Here is a 21,918-nt window from a genome sequence, read left to right as displayed (position 1 = left end):
GTCAAAAATATGGGCAAATAGAGATTAGGTCCATTTGAGAAAATGTTATATTTTCTTTGCATACCTACACATTCATTACATTTTCAGTCCTACTACCACAGACTAATATATTAGCTTTTTGGAGTCAGGAGTAAAGATTGCATTACTGAATCATACTGAGCCTACTGTTAACACCCCTTTTTAAAAATTAAATTCGTAAATAATTATCAGGCTGTCCTGATCAAGCTTTTTCTAGATCAGTGATTGGCTCTCAAATTTGAGTGGGAATCAGAGCCATTTGTAGGGCTTGTTAAAAGATAGCTGGTCCCACCCCCGTTTCTGATTCAGTAGGTCCACAGCGGGGACCAAGAATGTGCATTTCTAAAAGTTCCCAGGTGATGCCACTGCTTCAGTCTGCAGCTCACACTTTGAAAACTGTTTTTTCTATGTTAATGAAAAGACCTCTTTCTGATATCCCTCATAGACGTAGGTCAATTAGCACTTATTCATACAACATATATAAACTTCCCTCAAAACCTAGACTTGTTTTCTGCACGTTGTTTATCAACAAGCGAATATCTTTTTTTTTTTTTATGCAGAATGGGAAAAATTAAAGATTGATAACATCCAGTGCTGCTGAGGATATGAGGAAACAGGTACTCTAACACCCTGAAGCTACACTGTTTTTGGACAGCAATTTAACAGTTGTTACCAATAATTTTAAAGTACACATTATTTAATCCAGAATTTTCCTTCTAGGAACACCATAAAAATATATATATGACATTCACAGCAACATTTGTAACTTGGAAATAATCTTAATAGGAGAAATATTAAAATAAGTATGTCATAAAAGTAAAAAAAGGTATTGCTTGAACAATTATTCTTATATGCACATTTCTCTAATTTAACCATTAATTTTTTTTTTTTTTTTTTTTTTTAGGCGAGGCAACCCTTGGTTGACTTCACAGATTGCAAGGACCTTGTCAGTTTACAATCCCTTATTTTTTATTTTTTACGCCTACAGCGCCCAGTCTTCTTAGGTGGTCTTCCATCTAAGTACTAACCAGGCCCGACCTTGCTTAGCTTCCGAGATCAGACGGGATTGGGCTTCAGGGTAGCATGGCCATAGACACCATTTAATTTTCTATGGTATGTCCTACAGCATGAAAAAATAATATTTTGTAGCAGAATGTCATTTATGAATATTCTAGCATGGTACTCAATTATTGAAATTCAAATGGCAAGCCAAAAATCCATTAACATTCTAGCAAGCTACTTACACTATTAAATTAATTATTTTAGTGATTATTTTCCTTCGCTCCTTAGAGACTTCACAAAGTTCTATGAAACTCCCTGATCTGTTCATCTAGGATTAAATAAGAGGGAAATTGGCTTTGAGCCTAAGCTCAAAGTTTCTCCAGCGAATTTTAAAGACTATTTACTGTTCGCATTTAAAATCTTAGTGTCAGGTAGTGTGCATTAGTACAACCTTAGAAAGCAGTTTGGCAAAAGCTATCACAATTTATAATGTGCACACTTTTGCCCCAGCAATTCCACATCTATAAATTTAGCTTAAAGAATCATATAAGCAGGTAATGATACATTTTCAAAGATCTTACAGCAATACTTTTTAATTGTGAAAAATAAGGCACTGATTATGATATGTTTATGCAACATTATGCAACTGTTTAAAGCAAAGTATGAATAGTGAAAGGTAGTCATATTATTGAATGGAACAAAGATACATTAAAGAATATATAGTATCTTTATATATGTCTATATGTTTTTGTTAAGTATGTATGTGGTACTGGAAGGATTTAAAAGTATGTTTTAATGTCTGGTAGGGCTAATTCCCTATTTTTGTTTGTTTTTTTTTATAGTAATCCTTGTGTGTTCTCTCAAATAAAAACAAACATGATAATTTTTATTGGGATACCATTAAGTTTATAAATTAACCTAAAGAAAAACATGTTTTGATGTTGAGTCATCTAAGGATATGGTATATCATTTCATTTGTTCAAGATTTTAAGAGTTTTATTTTTTAAGTTTTCCTCATATAGGTTTTGGATATGTCTTAAGTTTATCTTAAGTTTACACGTTTTTGTTTCTTTTTTAAAATCATAAAAGGAATCTTTAAGTGTATCTTCTAACTAGTTTAGGTTTATATAAAGTCTTTTATTCTTCTTAGTAAACATTTTTATTGAACTATAATTATACATACAGAAGAGTGCACAAATCTTAAGTGTACAGCTTCATATTCATAGCGTGAATGCACCTGTGGAACCAGCACCTAGATCAAGAAACATCACCAGCACCACAGAAACCACCTTGTATTCTTCCAGCCCTTGAGCTAAAAACAGTTGAAAAAAAAATGGATATATTATGACTCCATTTACATGAAGTTGAAAACCAGACAAAACTGATAGTGATTTATGTCATAATAGTGCTTATCTTTGGGGAGGGCAGAAGTGACTGCAAAGGGGGCACTAATTTCTGAGACAACAGATGTTTTTCCTGTTTTGAAGCTCTTCTAAATAGAATCAGAGTACGCACTCTTCTGTGTCTGGTGGACTACTGATATTTGCATGCTAATTGTACCTAATTGCTACTTTACTAAGTTCTTTAAGGTTTTTCAACAAATTCCTTAGATTTTTCAGATATAAAATCTCATCCCCGAAGTTTTACCTCTTCCTTTCCAATTCTTTCTTTCCTTTTTGTCAAACTGCATTAGCTAAAAACCCAACACACACAATGCTAAGTAGCAGAGGAGATAGTGGACCAGGCCTTATTCCTGACTTTGGCTGGAATGCCTCTTTTGTTTGGACGTTTAGATGCTGGCTTTCCAGCAGAGGTACAATGTCAACACATTACTCAATTTATTGAGTTATTTAACATGAATGACTACTCAATTTTGTCAAACATCTTTTCTGTGCCGATGGAGATAATGATGATTTTTCTCCTTAACTCTTTCAATATGTTAACAGTTGTCTAACATTGAGTTTTCCTTACATTTCTATAATAAACCCAACTTAGTCATGATTTATTACTTTTTGAAAGTGGTGTCGGATTGTTTGCTAATATACTAAAATTTTTGCAATGATATCCTTAAGTAAGAGTGGCCTATAATTTCCTCTTTGGTACAATCTTCGTCAGGTTTCAGAAATCATGCTGTTATATTCACTTTACAAAATAAATTTGGAAATCTTTTTTTTGGGGGGGTGGGGCACAGCACTTTAAGGTTCAAGATCCTTTTTTAGCCTCTGGAATTGTTTAAACATCATGAGATTATTTACTCTTACAGGTTAGGTAGAAATCCCCTTGAAACGATCTGGGCCTGATGCTTTTTAAAGAGTCCTTTAACAATTTGTTTCTTCTATGGTAATTGGTTTTGAATCTTTTTATCCACTATAGTAAATCTTGGCGACTTGCATTTTTCTAGAAGTTATTATTTTTTATAATTGTATAAAATTATTCAAAGTAGCCTTATGATTTTGAAAATTGTTTTATGGTTATTCCTCCCTTTTTTTTCTTGGATTAGCTGGTGGTTTGTCCATTTTACTCTCTCCTCCCCTACTTTTTACTAATTCCTTCCTTCTGCTTTCTTTTTGTTTGCTTTTTCCTCTAGTTTTTGACTTGGTAGTTCAATTTTCAGCTTTTCTCATTATACTGATATAGTTCTAAATACTATAACTTTCCAGCCATAACTTATTAGGTTTTCATCGGTCTGGTGCTCATGTCTTCCTGGTGAGCTTTCATTGTCTGTGGATGTTGGTCTGCTTATTCTCTTATTTCTTACAATAACTTTAAATGGGATTTGACTGTAAACCTTCTCAGTTGCTTTTTCTATTTTTATGAGATGAGTTTTACTGTACTTTTAGGAGGCAGGGGTGCTCTAAGATGACTTTTCTTAGTTCCATAGCCCTAAAGCCCCCTTTTCATTTTTACAAAATTAAAAGGTGGTGTTTATATAAAACGTCTCCATGTTGGCCTTCCTTCCCACATTTAACTGGACTTTTTCTTTTTGTTCTATTGTACCAGTCCTGCCCAATTTGGATTCTAATTCTAGCAGTTTCTCCTCAGTGCTAGGGTTTGTCTTGTTACTTTTAGGAGGTATACAAGAGAGGGCCCAGACTCTTCTAGCACAATCACCACATCTTATTTTATTGCTGTAACACTCACCTGCAAATGAGAACCTGCAGAAGCCCTCCCAGTTTCAGCTTTTGTTCTCAGATTGTCCCATTGCACTTTCTAGTGAGAAACTGTGGGCAATGTTAAACTTCTGCTTTTTCTCAAGGCTGTCAGAAACCGGCTGCCTGCCTTCCACTTCCTCCCATACAGATGCTGAAACTGTCAGCCAGTGGTTTGTTCTCACTTACTTGGATATTGGGGTTCATAGGGATATGCTGTCATCATTTTGTAGAATAGGGTTTGTGGCTATCCTAGTTACTCTGCATTCTCATGGGGAGATTCAAAAACTATACTGCTGCCATCATCTTCCCCAAATTTGAATTCTGTAAGATCTGTGTTATAGAAAAGAGGTTTTAATAAAAATTTTATGGTGGTTAAGACAAATTATAATTAGGAATTTTCTGTATTTCGGGTACTATGGTATGTGTTTTAGGTGTATTATTGCATTTAATCCTCCAACAACTTCATGAGTTAAGATTTTTTTCCTCCCTCATTTTATCAGTGGGGAAGTTAGGGTCCAAGCTCATACTGCTGAACTGGCAGATCTGGAATTTAAACCTGTCACCTGACTCCAGAGGACCTCTCAAATATTATCAGGTCCAACAGTTCTCAAATTATGTACTACTGTTAACAAAATTTCTATTTAAATATTTATAACTAAAGATCTAATCAAAATGTATATTTAATAGGTCAAATCTAATTTTTGTATATGTGCTGCTGAAGTGAGCACATAAGTCAAATCTAAAACACTGTAGAGTAATAATAAATAGGTTGAATTATATTGTATGACCTGATTATAACCTTGTTTTCATGCAGATCCTCAAAACAAAGCTTCTCCTACTATCTTCTATAAATGACCACAATGGAACTGAGGACAGAGCATAGGGAACAGTTATTAGATTTCAGACTTCATAATTGCCTTCTCAAATCACTACTGCTAAAAAACAAAGTACATATGTGAAGTGGTACTTATAATTTATGAATAAGTAATTTTCTTATAAATTATAATTTTTTAAAAGTTAGGCATAACTTCTCCACAATTCGAACTGGCCTAGTATTTTTTTTTTGCTCAATATGCTGTTGCGGAATATGACGATCACTGACTGGTTCATACAGCTTCACAAAAAAGCCTCTCACAAGTATGTCAATTAGAATGTTATAATTTATAAATTTATGCTATTAAATTATACAGGAGTTAGAAAATATTTCTTAATAGTTTTATGAAATACTCTTACCTTGGAATTCTCTTTCATTTATAAATACAGTTACTGTTATTAACTTTCTTACCTTCCAACCATTAATGGTGATTCAGGAAAAATATTTTGGACTCTTTATATAGTTTTGAAGCCAATGCATGTATGATATTTAACGCTCAATCAATGTTGAAGAGATGACTTAGTTTGAGAGATGGATGCATAAATTTGCCTGGATTTAAGCAAAGCAACTGGAACAAACACATGGAAGGATAACATCTGTTGTTAAGCTTATTTTTTCCCTACCATTGGAAAATTTTTATTTCTAATTAAAAAAAACCAAAAACCTGACTTTGGCAAACTGAGGTTTAAAATTAACCACACCAGATATTTTTTCCCTCTAATATAGGAAGAAATTTAAATAAAAATATTAGTACTACAAACCTAAACAGTGATACTAGTAATTCAGTTTTTATACTGATACTTGGAGAACTAATAATTCAGCATTTATTATCGCCAAGACTTTAATTTGAACCCAACTCCTTTAATGAAGCATTTTCCTTCTCCATTTGACTAGTTTCATATCTTTGAAAGTCATTAAGCAATAGTGACTGATGTGATTTACTGATAGGTTATTTTATAAGACACATTTTCATATTACCTCCTTTACAATTAGCAAGTTCACAAAATGAAGAAAACAAAAGAAAAAGAATAAAAGCAAGACCCCAGTCTTTAATCTTAAATAGTACATTTCTCTCCCACTAACCTGAAAATATAAAAATATAAATGACCATGTACAGGGCTACACCATTATATTTACTTGAGTGGTCCTGCTTTTTAATTAAATTTTTACTTATTTAATTTGAAAAAATTACAAAATTATCAGTTTGAAATTAGGGCAGCTAAAACATGGGGCACATGGCTAAAAATAACTCAGTTATAAAGGTACAAGTATAATTTATAACATCACATATGTCAGAAAAATAAACAAAACCACTAAATGTCTTTTCTTTTAGATAAGACTGTTTTCTCCCCATAAAAAAGGCAACTAATGATTTGAGATTAAAATCAAACATGACTGTTATTCACCTCAGCAATATCTAAATAAATGACCTGCACAGTACAACATTTACCCATTCACAGTCAAGTACACTTAAATTACTTTTCCCTCAGTTACATAATAGGTACTCTTAAAACAATCTACCTTTAGAAAATTATTGTATGAAGCCTATTCATTCTTGCTATGAAGTTAATTTCGTTTACATAGGCTGTAGAAGTTTAATTGGCACACACTTTACTTAAAAATAAGCCAAAATAACTCATTCTTCTTTTTAAAAATTATGGGATATTTTCAAAGAATAATCCCAGATACCTAATTCGTTAAAGCAATTTTCTGTCATCAGCAGTCAAGCTTTTAAAATGATCACTAAGTGTTCCCCCAAAGATTATCAATGCTAAGTGAACTGTAAACTTGTTTTGTGTCAATTTTATAATATGATAGAATTTGTACTGAAGAGTTTTAAAAAAGATAACCTACCTACATACAGTTAATTTGCCTCAAAGAACTTCTTAGAAATACAGTATAAACATTTAAGAACCACACCAGAGTCCACTGTGGTTCAAACGTCAAAGATTTTCTTAAAACCCAGTACAAAGGTAACTGGCTCAAGACCATATCCCAAAGTGACATCCGCATAAGATTTGATTGTAAGTCTCCCTCTTAAAAAAAGAGCACACTTGGTTACACATGGCTTTTAACCTTGAGCTACAGTTTTGCTACAAATCCCCCCACCCTCCCAAACTAAAGTCAGTCATGTGGAGATGTGTACATTCTCTGGGCATTGTTTTGAGTCCTTGGTTTTCCAGCTCTGATGGAGATCTTGAAGGCGTTCAGAAGTCCGTGTGCTTACATTCAGGGCAGGATGAACTTTACAAATTCCATTTTCCTCCATTAGTGACAGGCCACAGATCCCAAAGTATGCATGCAAAGCATCTGAAAATGATGCATTTTTATCAGAATAGGCATTCTTATTCATACACGCTATGAAATATTTCAGCTACATAATCTATCAGCCCATCACATTAGAAATATGGAAAAATTTTAAATATAGTTTTTGATATATTTGCTTTCTCAAAATCTCAAACACCAATTTTTTAAAAAACATAATCAAAATCAGCTGATATTTTATTCAAGAAAATAATATTAAAGGAAAATAGTTTCTAGCTGAAGAGGTGACATTCCCAACATCCTTTGTGATAAAGGACAAAAAGAAAGAGTAGCAGTAATATAAAAGACTTCTCACTTTAGTGGGTTTTCCCCCTTTGCTTACTACAGAATATGGAAACAAGGGGCTTTAACTCTATATCATGAAAGGAAAATATTTTCTGAAAAATGAAAATAAAGAAACATCTGAATTTAAGTAGCAGTATACCTCCCCCTTCAGAGTGTTAGCTCTGACAGTTCCTAAACCATATACTATCCTAATACTGTGTTAAATTAAAGGAGCTTAGACAAAATAATCCATTCTGGAATGCTGTCCCATATTTAATTCTCCAATTTAGGGTAATGTCAGTCATTCTAAAAATATCTGACCTGACAATAAAAACAAATTCACATTCTATTTAGTTACAATAACGTGAGTGTTCATACCATAATAATTCTTCTACATTAGCTTCACTACAGCTTCCCATCTTTCAGGGGGCAGCAATCCTTTTCCATTAAAGTGGACGCTGAAATCACATGGCTCTCGCCTGTCTGAGAGCCTTATATGGACTTGTGAAGCACTCAGAGCGCTGCAGTTATGGGAACACTACAAAAAATTTTTTTTTCTATTTTTGAATTGGCCATCATTTATGACCTCAAGAGCTATTAAAGTTCAGAACATTTTACCAAGTCAAGCTCTGTCAAAAAATTAAAGAAAACGTTTTACTTACATGATTATCATTTACTTTTCAAAACAGGAGTCACAAATAGTTGTGCTTACTCGATGTTATTTGTGAAAGTTATTTCACTTATGGAGGCCCATGTTAATTCCCTTCCTTGTCTTTTCAGAGAATGCTGAGGCTCATTTTCCTCTAATTTTCAGACCACAAAAAATAAATTTGATTTTCCCTGTACTATTATATTTTTCTTGCAGTTATTTCAAAATTACAAAAGGCACAAACCAATATTAAATTTTACTGTCTAGAAACAAGGTAACTTTTCCTGGAAAAATACAATAGAAAGAGAAATAAAACTCATCCAGAATAACATAAAATAGAATCTCATGCTTTCTAGTTATTGTAAAATTAAAAGTTATTTTTTCTCAAAAGGATTTTTGTAAAAGCCAGTGAATCAAAAGTTGTTTCAAACATTAGTTTTTAAAAATAATCTCTTTATCTGTATGTAGTACTGTATTCAAATACATTAGATGCTGAATACATGTTTTCTTCATAAAAACTTCCTTTTCATAAATTTCTTCTATGAATGTATATAAAATCTCTGTCAAATTGCTGCTAGTCTTATTAGAATCAAGAATACGTTAATTTTAGAGAATGTTGTTTAAATGTTTTTACAAAGGTTCTAGAAACAGGTCTTTCCACATAAATTCATCATACAAAGACTTTCTATTCTGTACAATGTACAGGCTCTGAAGTCATTGGAGTAAAAAAGTATTACATTCAAGTATTTACACAAATGTTAAAGTTAGGAACTGATCTCTCTAGAAAAAAGCTTCGAGAACTTTCTTTTTAAAAAGCTACTGTAAATACTCAAAATGTATTTCAAGTATGTTTATATAAGAAATGCTTTCCAAGAGACTGTCATTTCTCTACTCTCATTGTTTGTTAAAAATAATTTGTTAAAATTGTACCATGCACTGACTGAAAACAATGGCATCAAGGCCAAAATAATTGTTTTAAGGCACTTTTATAACATATTTATGGTTATGTGTTATAAATATCAAAATTTTTAAAATATTATTTTGCTTTAGCAATGAAAAGCATTACATATTTTTTTCCTACAGATGCATACTTTGCATGAAAACACAAGTATGGATGTGAGGAAATGTTTATTTCAGGTACAAAAATACAATTTCATGAGCCTCTTATTTATATTTTGATTCAAGTTCATTTTCCAATGATAGCAGTTCTATGATAGGAGATGAGCTGAAGAAGTTCTACTGCAATGCTGCAAAAACAATTATTATATTTATAGCTAATATTTTGTCAACTTCCTTATTAAAAATGTCAGTGTTCTAAATTATGTTTAACAAACTTTCAAACTGACTTTTTGGGAAACTACAGATTCATTTTGCTGAAGGGGAAAACATAAGGGGGAGGCGCAGGTAACCTGGAGAATGATGTTAGAGGTGGGAGAAGAGCCAAGTCCTGGAGGGCTTTGTGTCCTATGCCAAAGAACTGACTGTAAGTGCTGAGAAAGTCTTTGATTTTAATAGATTTAATAGAAAAGTTTAGATTAGAGGTTCTCAACCTTTTTTGCATCAGAGATCCCTTTAAGAATCTGAAAAAAAACTTCGGTCCTTCTCCTTTGATTTAAGGACATGTACACACACGTACCAAGTATCAATATAAGGGGGACTAGACTAGAGACCGGAAGACTAATGATAAGACTTCTGCAAAATCCTAGCCCTGAACTTGGGTCTAGTGCCACTGAAGTTTTGGGGCCTGGTAGAGCATGGAGAAAATGAGTTCAGTAGGTAGGCTAGGTCTAAGGGGCCTGTAGATGGCATCGATGTTGTTACTGAGCAGCTAGTGTTATACTGGAGTATGCAGCTCAGAATGAGGTCTGAGTTGGGGAAATAGAATTACTCACGTATCTCATTATTAATACAGATCATTCATTATTTTTCAAGAACCATTTAAGGTACCTATGAACTACAAGAATCCTTTGCTCTTCATGTCTACCATTCTTGAGTTTGGAAAGCATGGAACATCATATTATCTGAACCTGTTTGGCTCCTGAGTTTTAAATAGTGAACGGTGAGAGTTCAGATAGCAAAGCATTCATCTAAAAAAATATCCCGAATCTGCCAACATTCTGAGAGCAAAAGTCTGAACAGTGAAGGATACCGGTATTCAGGATTTGAGATTTTTGATTTAATCCTAAAGATTTTGGATGGACCAGGTGATTCTCTAATTTGGAGAGGGCTTATTCAGACTATCTGCCTTACTTCCTCTAATGAAATAAAACACTGCTAAGTAAAATGTCTGGAAAAAAATGCAAACTATACCAATATATCTTGATAATCAAATCCTTCTTTTATACCCCCAAACACCCTAAGTTTACAACTACCACTAAATTTTCTGTCATCTGACCTGACAATGATGCCTGAAGGTCTAGTCAAAAAATAAACAAAAGCTGTTCTACATTTATACAAAAGATAAATTACCTGGATGACTATCGGGCCACTTGGCAAATCCCCCTACAAGGCGATCTTGAGTTGATAAGATGTAATTTCGATTTTTCTCAAAGTTAGTATATTGGAAAATTTTCAGAAGCTGAAATACATAACAAATATAAATTTACTGACACAAAACTTTCTACCGACCATGGGCTCAATTTTCAGGTATCATTTGCATATTTTTTTCTCTGGCTAAGGCTTTCAGAGCAAGCTTCTGGGGACTTGAGCACTTAAAATCAGTCACCACATTATTGTTTTTTTAGCATTTTATCTAATCTACTCTCCTCTTTTTGACCCATTCATTGTCTCCTTCTTCTGAACCATGCCCAACTAACCTTTCTGCACCACATTTAGCTAGGTTCAAGACACAACTTCCCCAATCTGTTCAACTTATATTCAGTCATTTTAAAAAGTACATTTTTATCTACTCATATTTTAATTCTTATGATAAGCTTCTGAGCTACTAAGTTACAAACTCATAGTAACCAAAACTAAAATCACTTAAAAAAAAAAAAAGGCAAAAATTATTAATCAGATGCTGGAATCAGGTTTGAGAATAGTAAAAATATCACAGCTCTTTAATTAGGAAAGATAAAAAGTGAGGCAAATAGAATTTTAGCATAGAAATCATGTAGCTTAAAGATTTAGGATATGTATTTGTCTTCTCTCTCAAGATCCTATTAAATAGAAAAAAAAAAGGATAAATAAAACTGTAAAGAGAATGAAGGAGTGAGCAGCAGACAAGTTCAAGAAATTTCTATAAGATAAAAAGCAGTTGAAAGTGTGTTCATGAACCAGAGTGCCACAGAAGATATTGATGGTTAATGAAAAAGAGTTATTTCTCAAAAATAAAAACAAAACCAATGAAAAGGTTATGATACAAACAAGAAACAAACTTACTCACTCAATTTGATTTAATTAATAGAAAATAAAGAAATCCTGATGCTAGAAACATTTTCCATCAAATGGCATATGGGCCGTTACAAAAAGAAATTATATTTTAACACTATACTTAATTCAGCAATAAACAGTATTTTCATGGTCATAATAAGTGATTGCTGATTTTTAAATTTTAGAAACAACCTAAAGTGAAGCCTAAATTTTGTTATTGTTACTGTACAAAATATGAATGTTACCTAATTTCACATTATAAAAGTAAATTAATCGAATTAGAAAGCAGAAGAGGAGACAAGGTTCAGAACTAAACACACACACACACTAGTATAACCTGATTAAAAAACAGGGAGTTTAAATTTTCATTTTTTTCATAGTTGGGAATCAAAGATGTCTAAAGGAGATAAGTCTAGAAATCACAATATTGTTTAAAGTTATAACAGCAGTCCCCCACCTTTTTGACACTAGGGACTGGTGTCCCTATGAGAATCTAATGCCTGATGATCTGAGGTGGAGCTGAGGTGGTGATCCTAGTGCTGGGAGCAGCTCCAAAAACAGATGAAGCTTCGCTCGCTGGCCACACACTTCATGCTGTGTGGCCTAGGGGGTTGGAGACTCTTGATCCACAAGAATTAAAGTTTTAAAAAATGTTTAAAAATGGTTGCCTTTAGAAAGTTAACAAGGCCATATCAGAAAGACTCAAGAGTCAACCTGAAGAGGCTCCTAGTGGCTAAAGACAGGACAATTTAAGCATTAAAAAAATAATGTAATGAATTCAAACATATAAAATATGTGATACTGAAAGGGGAAAAAAGCCTACAATTCTATTTTTTTTATTGGAAAACTTTAGGGAGTGCTAGGAAACCAACTCACTGTACTGAACAAATATTAAAATTAAGAGAAAGAATTATCTGCTTTTCTCTATACCAAATATAAATCAAGGTAACATAATTCCTCTTTATAAAAGACCTTGAGTTAATAAATTAGAAATGATAGAATATCACCATTTTGCAACCCCTAATGACGTAATGGATCTCAACAATGATCCTCATTACTGCTAAACTTTTCTGTAAAAAAAAGTGATGAGGTTTTTATATACTAGCAACAAACAATCCAAAAGGAAATTAAGAAAGCAATTCAATTTACAATGGCATCTAAAAGAATTAAAAACTTAGGACCAAATCTAACCGAGGAAATAAAACACTTATATACTGAAAACTATAAAATACTGCTGAACAAAGTTAAAGGTCTAAATAAATGGAAAGACATCCATGCTCACAGACAGGAAGACTTAACATTATTAAAATGTCAGTACTACACAAAGGGATCTACCGATTGGAAGCAATCTCTATTAAAATTTCAACAGCCTTTTTTGTAAGAAATGGGAAAACCAATCCTTAAATTCACATGAAATTGTAAGGGGCCCTGAAGAGCCAAAACGATTAAAAAAAAAAAAAAAAGTTGGGAGACTCATACTTTCTGACTTCAAAACTTACGACACTACAGTAGTCAAAACACTGGCATAGGAACGAGATACATGAATCAATAAAACTGAGAGCTCAGAAATAAACCCTCAACTATATGGTCTACTGATTTTAAACAAGGGTGCCAAAATCATTTAATGGGTAAAAACTAGTCTTTTCGATAAGTGATATTGAGAAAGCTGAATATCTATATGCAAAAGAATGAAGCGGTACCTTTACTTTTCTTTACTTCATATCGTACACAAATATTTACTCAAACTGGATCAAAGACCTAAACTCAAGAGCTAAAACTATAAAACTGCTGGAAGAAAACACTGGGGCAAATCTTCATGACATTGGATTTGGCAATGATTTCATGACTATGACAACCAAAAGCACAGGCAACAACAGACTATCAAAAAGATAAATTAGATTTTTTCGAAATTAAAAAATTCTGTGCATCCAAGGACATTATCAACAGAGTGAAAAGGCAACAATGAAATGGAAGAAAATATGTGCAAATCATATATCTTCATGAGGGATAGATTTTCAGAATACATGACAAACTTGTACAACCCAACAATAAGAAAATAAACAACCTGATTAAAAAATGTGCAAAAGACTGCATAGATACTTCTTCAAAAAAGATGTACAGGTGGCCAATGAGCACATCAAAAGATGCTCAGATCACTAATCATTAGGGAAATGCAAATCAAAACACAATGAGATACTGCTTCACACCTATTAGGATGGCTATTAAAAAACAAGTGGTAAAGATGTAGACAAATCGGAGACCTTATACAATGCTAGTAGGAACGTAAAATGGTCCAGCTGTTGTGGAAGTCTATGGTTCCTCAAAAAGTTAAAGAGAACTAATATGTAATTCAGAAGAAATGCAAGCAGGGACCTGAACTGATATTTGTACATTAACACTCACAGCCACCTTTTTATAAAAAATTATTTTTGTTATAAATGACACAAAATTATTTTTCGGTTATAATTGACACACAATATTCTATTAGTTTCAAGTGTACAACATAGTGATTAGACATTTCTATACCTTACAGAGTGTTCACCCCAGTAAGTTTAATAACTATCTGGTACTACACATAGTTACTACAATATTATTGACTATATAGCCACCTTATTCACAATAACCACAAGGTGGAAATGACCCAAGCGTCCATCAACAGGTAAATGGATAAACAAAATGTAGTACACACATACAATAGAATATTACTCAGCCATAACAAAGAATAAAATTTTGATACATGCTACAACATGAATGGACTTTGAGAACATTAAACTAAGTGAAACAAGCAGACAAAGAAGGACACGTATGATTCCACTTATATGATACATCTAGAATAGAGACAGGAAGTAGAGTAGACGTTATCAGGGGCTGGAAGGAGGAAAGAGAGTTATTGTTTACTGAGTACAGATTTTATGTTGAGGATGGTAAAAAAAAAAGTTTTTTTTTAACTTATGAAGTGATCGCCCCGATAAATCCAGTACCCATCTGACATCCAATAATGAAAAACTTTTGGGTACAGATAGTGGCAATGGCTACACAACACCATGAATGTAATTAATGCCACTGACTTGTATACTTACAAACAGTTAAACTGATAAATATGATGTATATTTTACTGCCATTTTTTTTAAAAAAAGAAAAAACTGATGACTTAATAATGAATTAAACCAGGTTTGACAATTCTGCAGCCCTTTGGTCAAAAGGGAGACAACCAGAGATTATACACCTCTTGATGTATTCAACAGGAAATACACATCATCACTGACTAGATGTTAAATAATAATAAGGAATTATGGTCGATCTTTAGATGTGATAATGATACTACAGTTCTGTTTTTTAAAATAGTATTTTCGTTTAGTGATTATACTGAAGAATTCCCAGATAATACAAAAGTTGTGTCTGGGATTTGCCTTAGAATAATACGGTGAGGGGAGAGAAGTAGGTAGGAGTATGGATGTTCAGAAAGGCTGGCTTTGGGATGAAAATTGTTGAGATTGGTTGATAGGTATATGGGGGTTCATTATACATTATTCCCCCCTATTTCTAAATATGTGAAACTTTCCATAATTTAAAAAATTAAAATGGTATCAAAGAGAGGGGGGAGGCTCTTGCTTTTATTTTAAATCATTCTGTTTTCTGCAATTATTTCAACCATGTGTATGAATTTTGTTTAAGAGAAAAAATTAGGATATTATACAGAAGATAAACATAGACTTTTGTTTTTAGATTCCAGAATATCAGAACTAGGTGATAAGTTTTTAAAGGTGAAAAAGCAATTTTAAGATAGAGAAAAGAAGGTAGAGCAGACTTGTGGGTATTTAGTGGCTAAAAACCTTATGGAGATAGGTATATCAAAAGGTAGTAGGATGGTGAAAAATATATGAATATATCAATACATTTCAGAAGGTTTACGTAAATAAATTAATATGAAAAAGAAAACCTTAACTGATTTTTAAAGGAATGGCTCATGGTTTATCTTTTAAAATTAATATTTTCCCATAAAATCTGCACTGATACATTCAGAGTGATCGCTGCTCAAGGTGGACAACAGGTTGGTTTCAGTACCAAGTTTTTTATGACCTTATACCTACTTTCTTATCTAAGTTCTGGACCACTTGAGTGTTATAAGAACGAAAATTTTCAAGTAGTACAACAGATAACTGAATTCTATGGAAAAACCATAAAGAGACTAGTTTTGCCAGAGCTACAGGAAAAACTTAGTAGCCTAAACCTAACTATTTAATGAACATTACAGAGACCAAATCCTTTTGGTTAATATAAACACAATTTATATTAGAGTATAGGTTTCTCATTTTTATTATTTCTCTTACCTTTAGAGTTGCTCCCACCCAAAAAGAGTAACAGGTGTCTACAGGCTTATTTGGTCTTCCATGATAACCATTTTGTTGCCTCATTATACACCACCTCTTTATCCTGTTCAATTCTTTTTCTGAAAAAACTTCTTCTAGTTTATCCATGAGACACAGTGATGCAATGCCACAAAAAGTCGATCCTCCTATTAATCAAAACAAATAATACTTTAAACTTCAAATCAGATGCCTAGGAAAATAATATAAACTGGTTGGAGAGAAAAAAAATGTGGTTATATAATTCTAGAAAATAGTGAAATAAAAGTAATTTAAATTTACAAGACAATTATAATTTTAAATAGTCATTAAGCAATGAAGTCTTCAATATTAATTTGATGAAATAGTAAAGAACTTAAAATAATTTAAAGCTATAAAAAACATCTTACTTACAAAAATAAGTAAGGCTTGGGGAGATTAAGAAACTTGTTCAAAATTATACAGTTAATGGCAGAGTTGAAACTAAAATGAAGGACTACTATTCTCTTTCTAGTACTCTACCACCTGAGTCTGATTTTTATTCCCTTAAAGACAGTCTATTGCTTATGCAGTGAGATTCCATCAGCCTAATTTTCACACATAACAAGCTGGAAGCTTGTATGAGAGATGACACCTAGTCGGCTTAAGTAATTTAAGGAAAAAAAAGGGAAAAAAATATTTGAGTGAAGGGAGAAGAGAGTGTGTAGGGGTAGGGGAGAAGAAATCTGCAGCTGGAAGTAGATGCACAGTGAGTATCTATACTCACTGCAGAAGACTAATGCCTCCTCCCAATGATATCCAGGTCCTAATCCCTAGAACAAGTGCGTGTTATCGTATATGGCAGAAGAAACCGCAAATGCGATTAAGTTAAGGATCCTGAGATGCAGAGATTATCCTGGATTACCAGGATGGGGCTAAATGTAACCAAAAGTGTTTTCATAAGAGGGGGCAGAGGAAGATTAAATTACGGAAAGGGGAGGTAACGTGACTATGGAAGCAGAGATTGGAGTGATGTGACAACAAGTCCGGGAATGGTGACAGCCACCAGAAGTTGGAAGAGGCAAAAGAACAGATTCTCCCCTGAAGCCTCCAGAAGGAACTAGCCCTGCTGACATCTCGATTTTGGCCCTGGAGGTTGTAGTTTGGACTTCTGGTGTGAATAAATTTGTGTGGTTTTACACCCCCTAGTTTATAGTAAAAGGTTACAGCAGCAACAGGAAACCAATATTCTCACAAAGGTAATTGTTTTCCTTAGGAAAAGAAAAGTTAGTATTTTTCCATAAAGAAAAGAAACAATACTTTCCATGACACTATTTGTTGTCAACTCTAGTTTGAAAATACTATTATTTCCAATTTATTTCAACTTTACTTAGTGATTTTTGTTAATTTCATCTATATAAATAAATAGTACCTAATATTCCTCATCCTGTAATTTTCCTTTTGGTGTTACAAATCTTGGATGTATTCTCTGGAAAAGTGAGCATTTCCTGTAGAAAACTCAAGGCAGCTATCACATCAAAAGGATTACTGTCAGTAAGATTTGATCTTTAGAATTTTTCCCAATTCTGGGAGATCTGTTAGTGATGAATGAATTAAAATAGAAAAGCAAAAAACAAACAAACAAACATAACCTTTTATTATAATTTCTATTAAGCAACTATTAACCTTATTTCCTCTTCAATAACCCACTAGTTTCAATTTCTCTTTCATGATAACCTGTCCATGACTTCAAGTATTATAACATCATTAAATATAAAGCCTCTAATAGTATGTTGCCTTTAAAACTAACTACTAAAAGGTAAAATGAGGCGTTTAATTGTTACTCTCCAAATTACTTGTCAGGATTCTTTAAGGCAAATTGACACAATTCAAAGTAAAAATGCTCTTTACTTTGCTCAAATCATTTTCAGATTCTGAAAATAATAACTTCTGAAGTCTGGGCTCTGGGTGGTTAAAAACATTTATTACAAAGTCTATGCTTTAAGTTAAAATTCATTTACCAATGTTTCCCTCTGAGAGGTTCTTGTTTTACACAAAATCCTAAAAACCTAGTTGCAAAAACCTGGATTAAAAGCAGTATGTTAGAGAAGTGTTAGTGGCAGGCACCAAAACATCAAGAAAAGGCAGGTAACGTCTTGACAATGAGTAAATTAAGAAATACTATAAAACAGCAGGCATAAAAACTCATATAGACTATTCTTTGGGGGCTAAACAGAATTAGATCAGACTCCTACAGGATTCAAAAAACTTCAGGAATATTACATCAGCATATTAAAGTACAATACAAGGATTGCTTCTTATAGTAATAATCTGAATTCATCCAGAAAAGGTTAAATTGTGTTTATAATGCCGTAGCTGAAGAAGGTATGAAAATAACCTTTCTTATCAAAGGCATATAAAAATATTAAGGCACATACAAATAAGAGAAGTATTTCCATCTGAAATTGCTAAAAGGTTGCCACCTAAAATGATATGCTTCAGTTATACAGAATATCTGTCATAAAACATCACAGCAAGAAGGGACCAGAGTAATTCTCTCTTAACAACTTTTCTCAGTTTTTCCAGGTGTAGGCTAAAGCAAGTGTTCTGGACTCTAGTTCTATATGCTATGATTTACTTCATGTTAACAGTTATAAGTTAACTTATTGCTCTAATAGTTGTGACTGCTCAAATTTGAGCATTCTCTTAGTATTTATTTACATATACCAAATTATCTGAAAGAATCTAGGTGCCAGATCTGAAATGTATAATTTAAGATGGTCAACAAACATACAGCTAAAGTAGAAAGGTAAATAATTAGAAATATAAGTACACCATTTCACACTGAACATCATACAAAAAGGGTAAGTAAAGTGAGGTACAATCAAAGAAGTTGAATGCTTACATGAAAACAGGCAAAAGAGTTTATTATTTCTCTTCTAGATCAAAGAGTAGAGAGATTTCAAAAGAATCATGGAATCGAATTAATTTACCTGAACTTTTATATTATGCATCCTGAGAGAAAAGAAAATTTTAATCCTAGCAAAGCATAAAAATCCAATTCTTCCAAAACACATGAACTGTACTATCATAAAAGAATCATTAGGATAAATAGAATCATCACACGATCATGGTCTAGAATGGTACAAGGTGCCTGTTTACTTTTAATGACAAATTGGCTACAAGATAACCAGTAGTTAGAGAAGAGTAGTAGATTAGTGACAAAGAAAACAACAATTTATTAAATAACATTTAGGCTGCAGAATTAGGAAGAAAAGTACATGAAGAAACTTGATTATTATCAAACTAGAGAAGAAAAGGTTGCAAATTCAGCTTTCTCAGCTTTGGGATGCAAGTGGGTACAGGACAACCAATTCATCAAATACTTATTGAAAGACTACCATGTACAAGAGGGATATGGAGTAAGGCATGAATAAGACATGATCGGCTTACAATCTAGCAGAGAAGATAAGGTAAACCGTGATAAGTATCATGAAAATAGTATGAAACAAGTATTATGGGAATACAGAAAAAAGAGAAATTGCTCTGGGCTAGTGGGGACAAGAGATAATGAAGTTTCACAGAGAATATACCCTGGCACCAGGCATAGAAAGATGGGTAAAACTATGAAGGTTAACAAAAGGGAAATATGAAAAAGTAGGTAGAGGGGAAGCATTTCAGGCAAAGAAAAAAATATATATTAGCAAAGTCCAGAGGTGAAAAGGCATGAAAGAACACTTGGAGAATATATTTTCTCTACAGCTTAAAATAAATGGAATAGATTGCTTATATCTGCATCTACAAAGCTAGTTTGAAACTAGATCATGGAAAATTAAACTAAAGAATTTAAATGTGGGCAGAATAGTATTGCCAAGCAAGCACAGGGTTGCAAGTTGAGTTATGACATCTGATATGTGAGCCTTCTAGGTAAGTTACTTAAATTCTCTGAGTAAAATGACAATACTTATTGTGGTAGTTTTGTTCGGTAATAACTTGGCTAAAGTAGAACTCCCTGTATGGCCTGAGGTTAGAGAAATCTCTAAGATTTATAATGTGGAAGTGAAGCGGCAGCCATTGTCTTGGCTGTTTTTAGGGAAGGTAAGAACAAAGGCAGAGGTGTTGCTAGATTCTAGCCTGACCTTCCTCTTCCATACACTTGGAATCCAAGTTCTTATTACTTCTTGCTCTAGTGACACCAGGCCCATAAATGGATGCAGGGCAACAGCCCTCCACATATTCCTCCATCACAGTCACACTGGCAGCTGGATGTGTCCAGCTTTTCATATTCTCCTGCTAATCTCACTTTTTTACCTGTCCCAATGCTTCAGAAGGGCTTCTCAGTGACTTTTCCTCTATTCACTAACTACCTCTTTAAGGGCTGTACTCCTCCTCCATCTTCTAAAGTGGTGAAAAATCTTAATTCTTATAATAAATCCTTATTCTTTTTAATATTCACAGTGGTTGCTTCTCTGGCTAAAACTAATACAAAGATTCCTACTCTCAGAGGGTTGGTGTGAAGATTAAATGAGACTAAATGGTAGATGGCACAGAGCAACTGCTTAATAAATTCTTTTCCTTTTGGTCTAAGGATGAAAGATTATAAACTGGTAACCTATGGGGGACAAGTGGTGTAAAACAAAAACAAAAACAGATCAAGAGATTAAACACCCCAAATTCTGGATTTCTGGCTTCTCTGAAAAAATCAGTAGATCTGGCAGTAGTAGTTTCACATTCCTGAATAACAAGAACAGGCTTGGGAGGAAGAAAAGAGGAGAGCAATGATTTTAAACATGTGTAGCTTGAGATGCTGAAATGACAGCAAGGTAGATATGCCTGGCGGGCAGATAGAAAGGAAGCTATGCAGTTCAGAAGCAACAGTGTGTTTGGAAACATAGCTTGGGTACTATCAACACAGGGATGAATGACAAAGAACCAGCTGTTGGTTCATTCAACCATGTGCCACAGGTGTAATAGGTGTGGGGGATACAACAGTGAATAAAACACGCCCAAATCTCTGTTCTCATGAGGTTTACATTATGTGAGGAGAGAGAGACAATAAACAAATAGCTAAGATATAAGTGATATGGAGAAAAAGCCAGAAGGGGGGATAGGGAACAGGGTATATGTATGTGGTTGGTTTCAGATTCTAAATAGGGGGTGTTTACATGGGTGCTTTTTAACTTTAAATAGGGGGCTTATCCAAAACTAGCATTTGAGCCAGGACGTAAAGTATATGTCAAAAAAAAAAAAAAAAAACCCAAAATACAAAAAATAAAAAACAGGTATATGCTAGGATTAGGGGTGAAAGATTCTATACAAAGAACAGCAAGTACAAGAGCCCTGAGATTCATAAAGATAAACTATTCCCAGTAAAGAAGAAAGTTGGGTTGAGGTAAAGAGGTCAGAGGAAAAAACGCAAATGATGAAGGAAACAAACAATTTGTCAGGAAGCAGGACAAGAGGAATGTGCTGTTTCAAGAAAGAAGGGGGAGAAGTTAACAGCTTTAAATGCTTCAATAAATAGAAGATGAGGAAGGAAAGACCTTGGATTTGAATTACAGATCATTCATGACTTGAGTAACTTCCTAAATTGCTAAAGGCTTACAAAGAAAATTAAAGAACAGCCCATTTGTGTAGAAGGGCAAATAGTATATTTGGACCACTATTCTAAAAAGATTAACAATAGAAAGAAGAAAAAGGGAGAACACAATGACTTCACAGGGTAGCAAAACTGTAGGCCTACTTTTTAGGAAGAGGTTTTACTTGCCAGTGTAGACAGTGATAAAATAAGACAAGGAAGGAATGCTATACTAAAGTCCTCTAGAGTAGTACTTCTCAGCATATCTAACCTTTCAGCACACAAAGAATATCTGATATTCTTAGGACATACTGGGATGCCCTGAAGGGTATGCTCCTGGCCAGAGGCCACCTTAGCAG

General features: G+C 33.4%; 1 protein-coding gene and 1 pseudogene across 3 annotated transcripts in view; both read right to left on the bottom strand.

The window, feature by feature from the left end:
* Positions 1 to 997: 997 nt before the first annotated feature.
* LOC118607015 lies at positions 998 to 1,113 on the bottom strand (annotated as a pseudogene).
* Positions 1,114 to 5,886: 4,773 nt separating this feature from the next.
* The window catches only part of PGGT1B (protein geranylgeranyltransferase type I subunit beta), a 43,164-nt gene continuing 27,132 nt past the window's right edge, over positions 5,887 to 21,918 (bottom strand). For 2 of the 3 annotated variants that reach the window (XM_036226085.1, XM_016147435.2), the window contains 3 exons: positions 15,988 to 16,172; positions 10,754 to 10,862; positions 5,887 to 7,356 (listed from right to left, as the gene is read on the bottom strand). In XM_036226085.1, the coding sequence (XP_036081978.1) occupies positions 7,175 to 7,356; positions 10,754 to 10,862; positions 15,988 to 16,172 (476 nt within the window). In that variant the 3' untranslated portion in view covers positions 5,887 to 7,174. Of the gene's footprint in view, positions 7,357 to 8,297; positions 8,439 to 10,753; positions 10,863 to 15,987; positions 16,173 to 21,918 lie in introns of all 3 variants that reach the window. The other variant, XM_036226084.1, reaches the window with a different exon arrangement.

This window comes from Rousettus aegyptiacus, unplaced genomic scaffold (genome assembly GCF_014176215.1).
Source record: "Rousettus aegyptiacus isolate mRouAeg1 unplaced genomic scaffold, mRouAeg1.p scaffold_m13_p_8, whole genome shotgun sequence".
In the NCBI taxonomy this organism is placed as follows: domain Eukaryota; kingdom Metazoa; phylum Chordata; class Mammalia; order Chiroptera; family Pteropodidae; genus Rousettus; species Rousettus aegyptiacus.
Note: the sequence above shows the minus strand (reverse complement) of the source record. Positions and strands in the feature narration are given on the sequence as shown.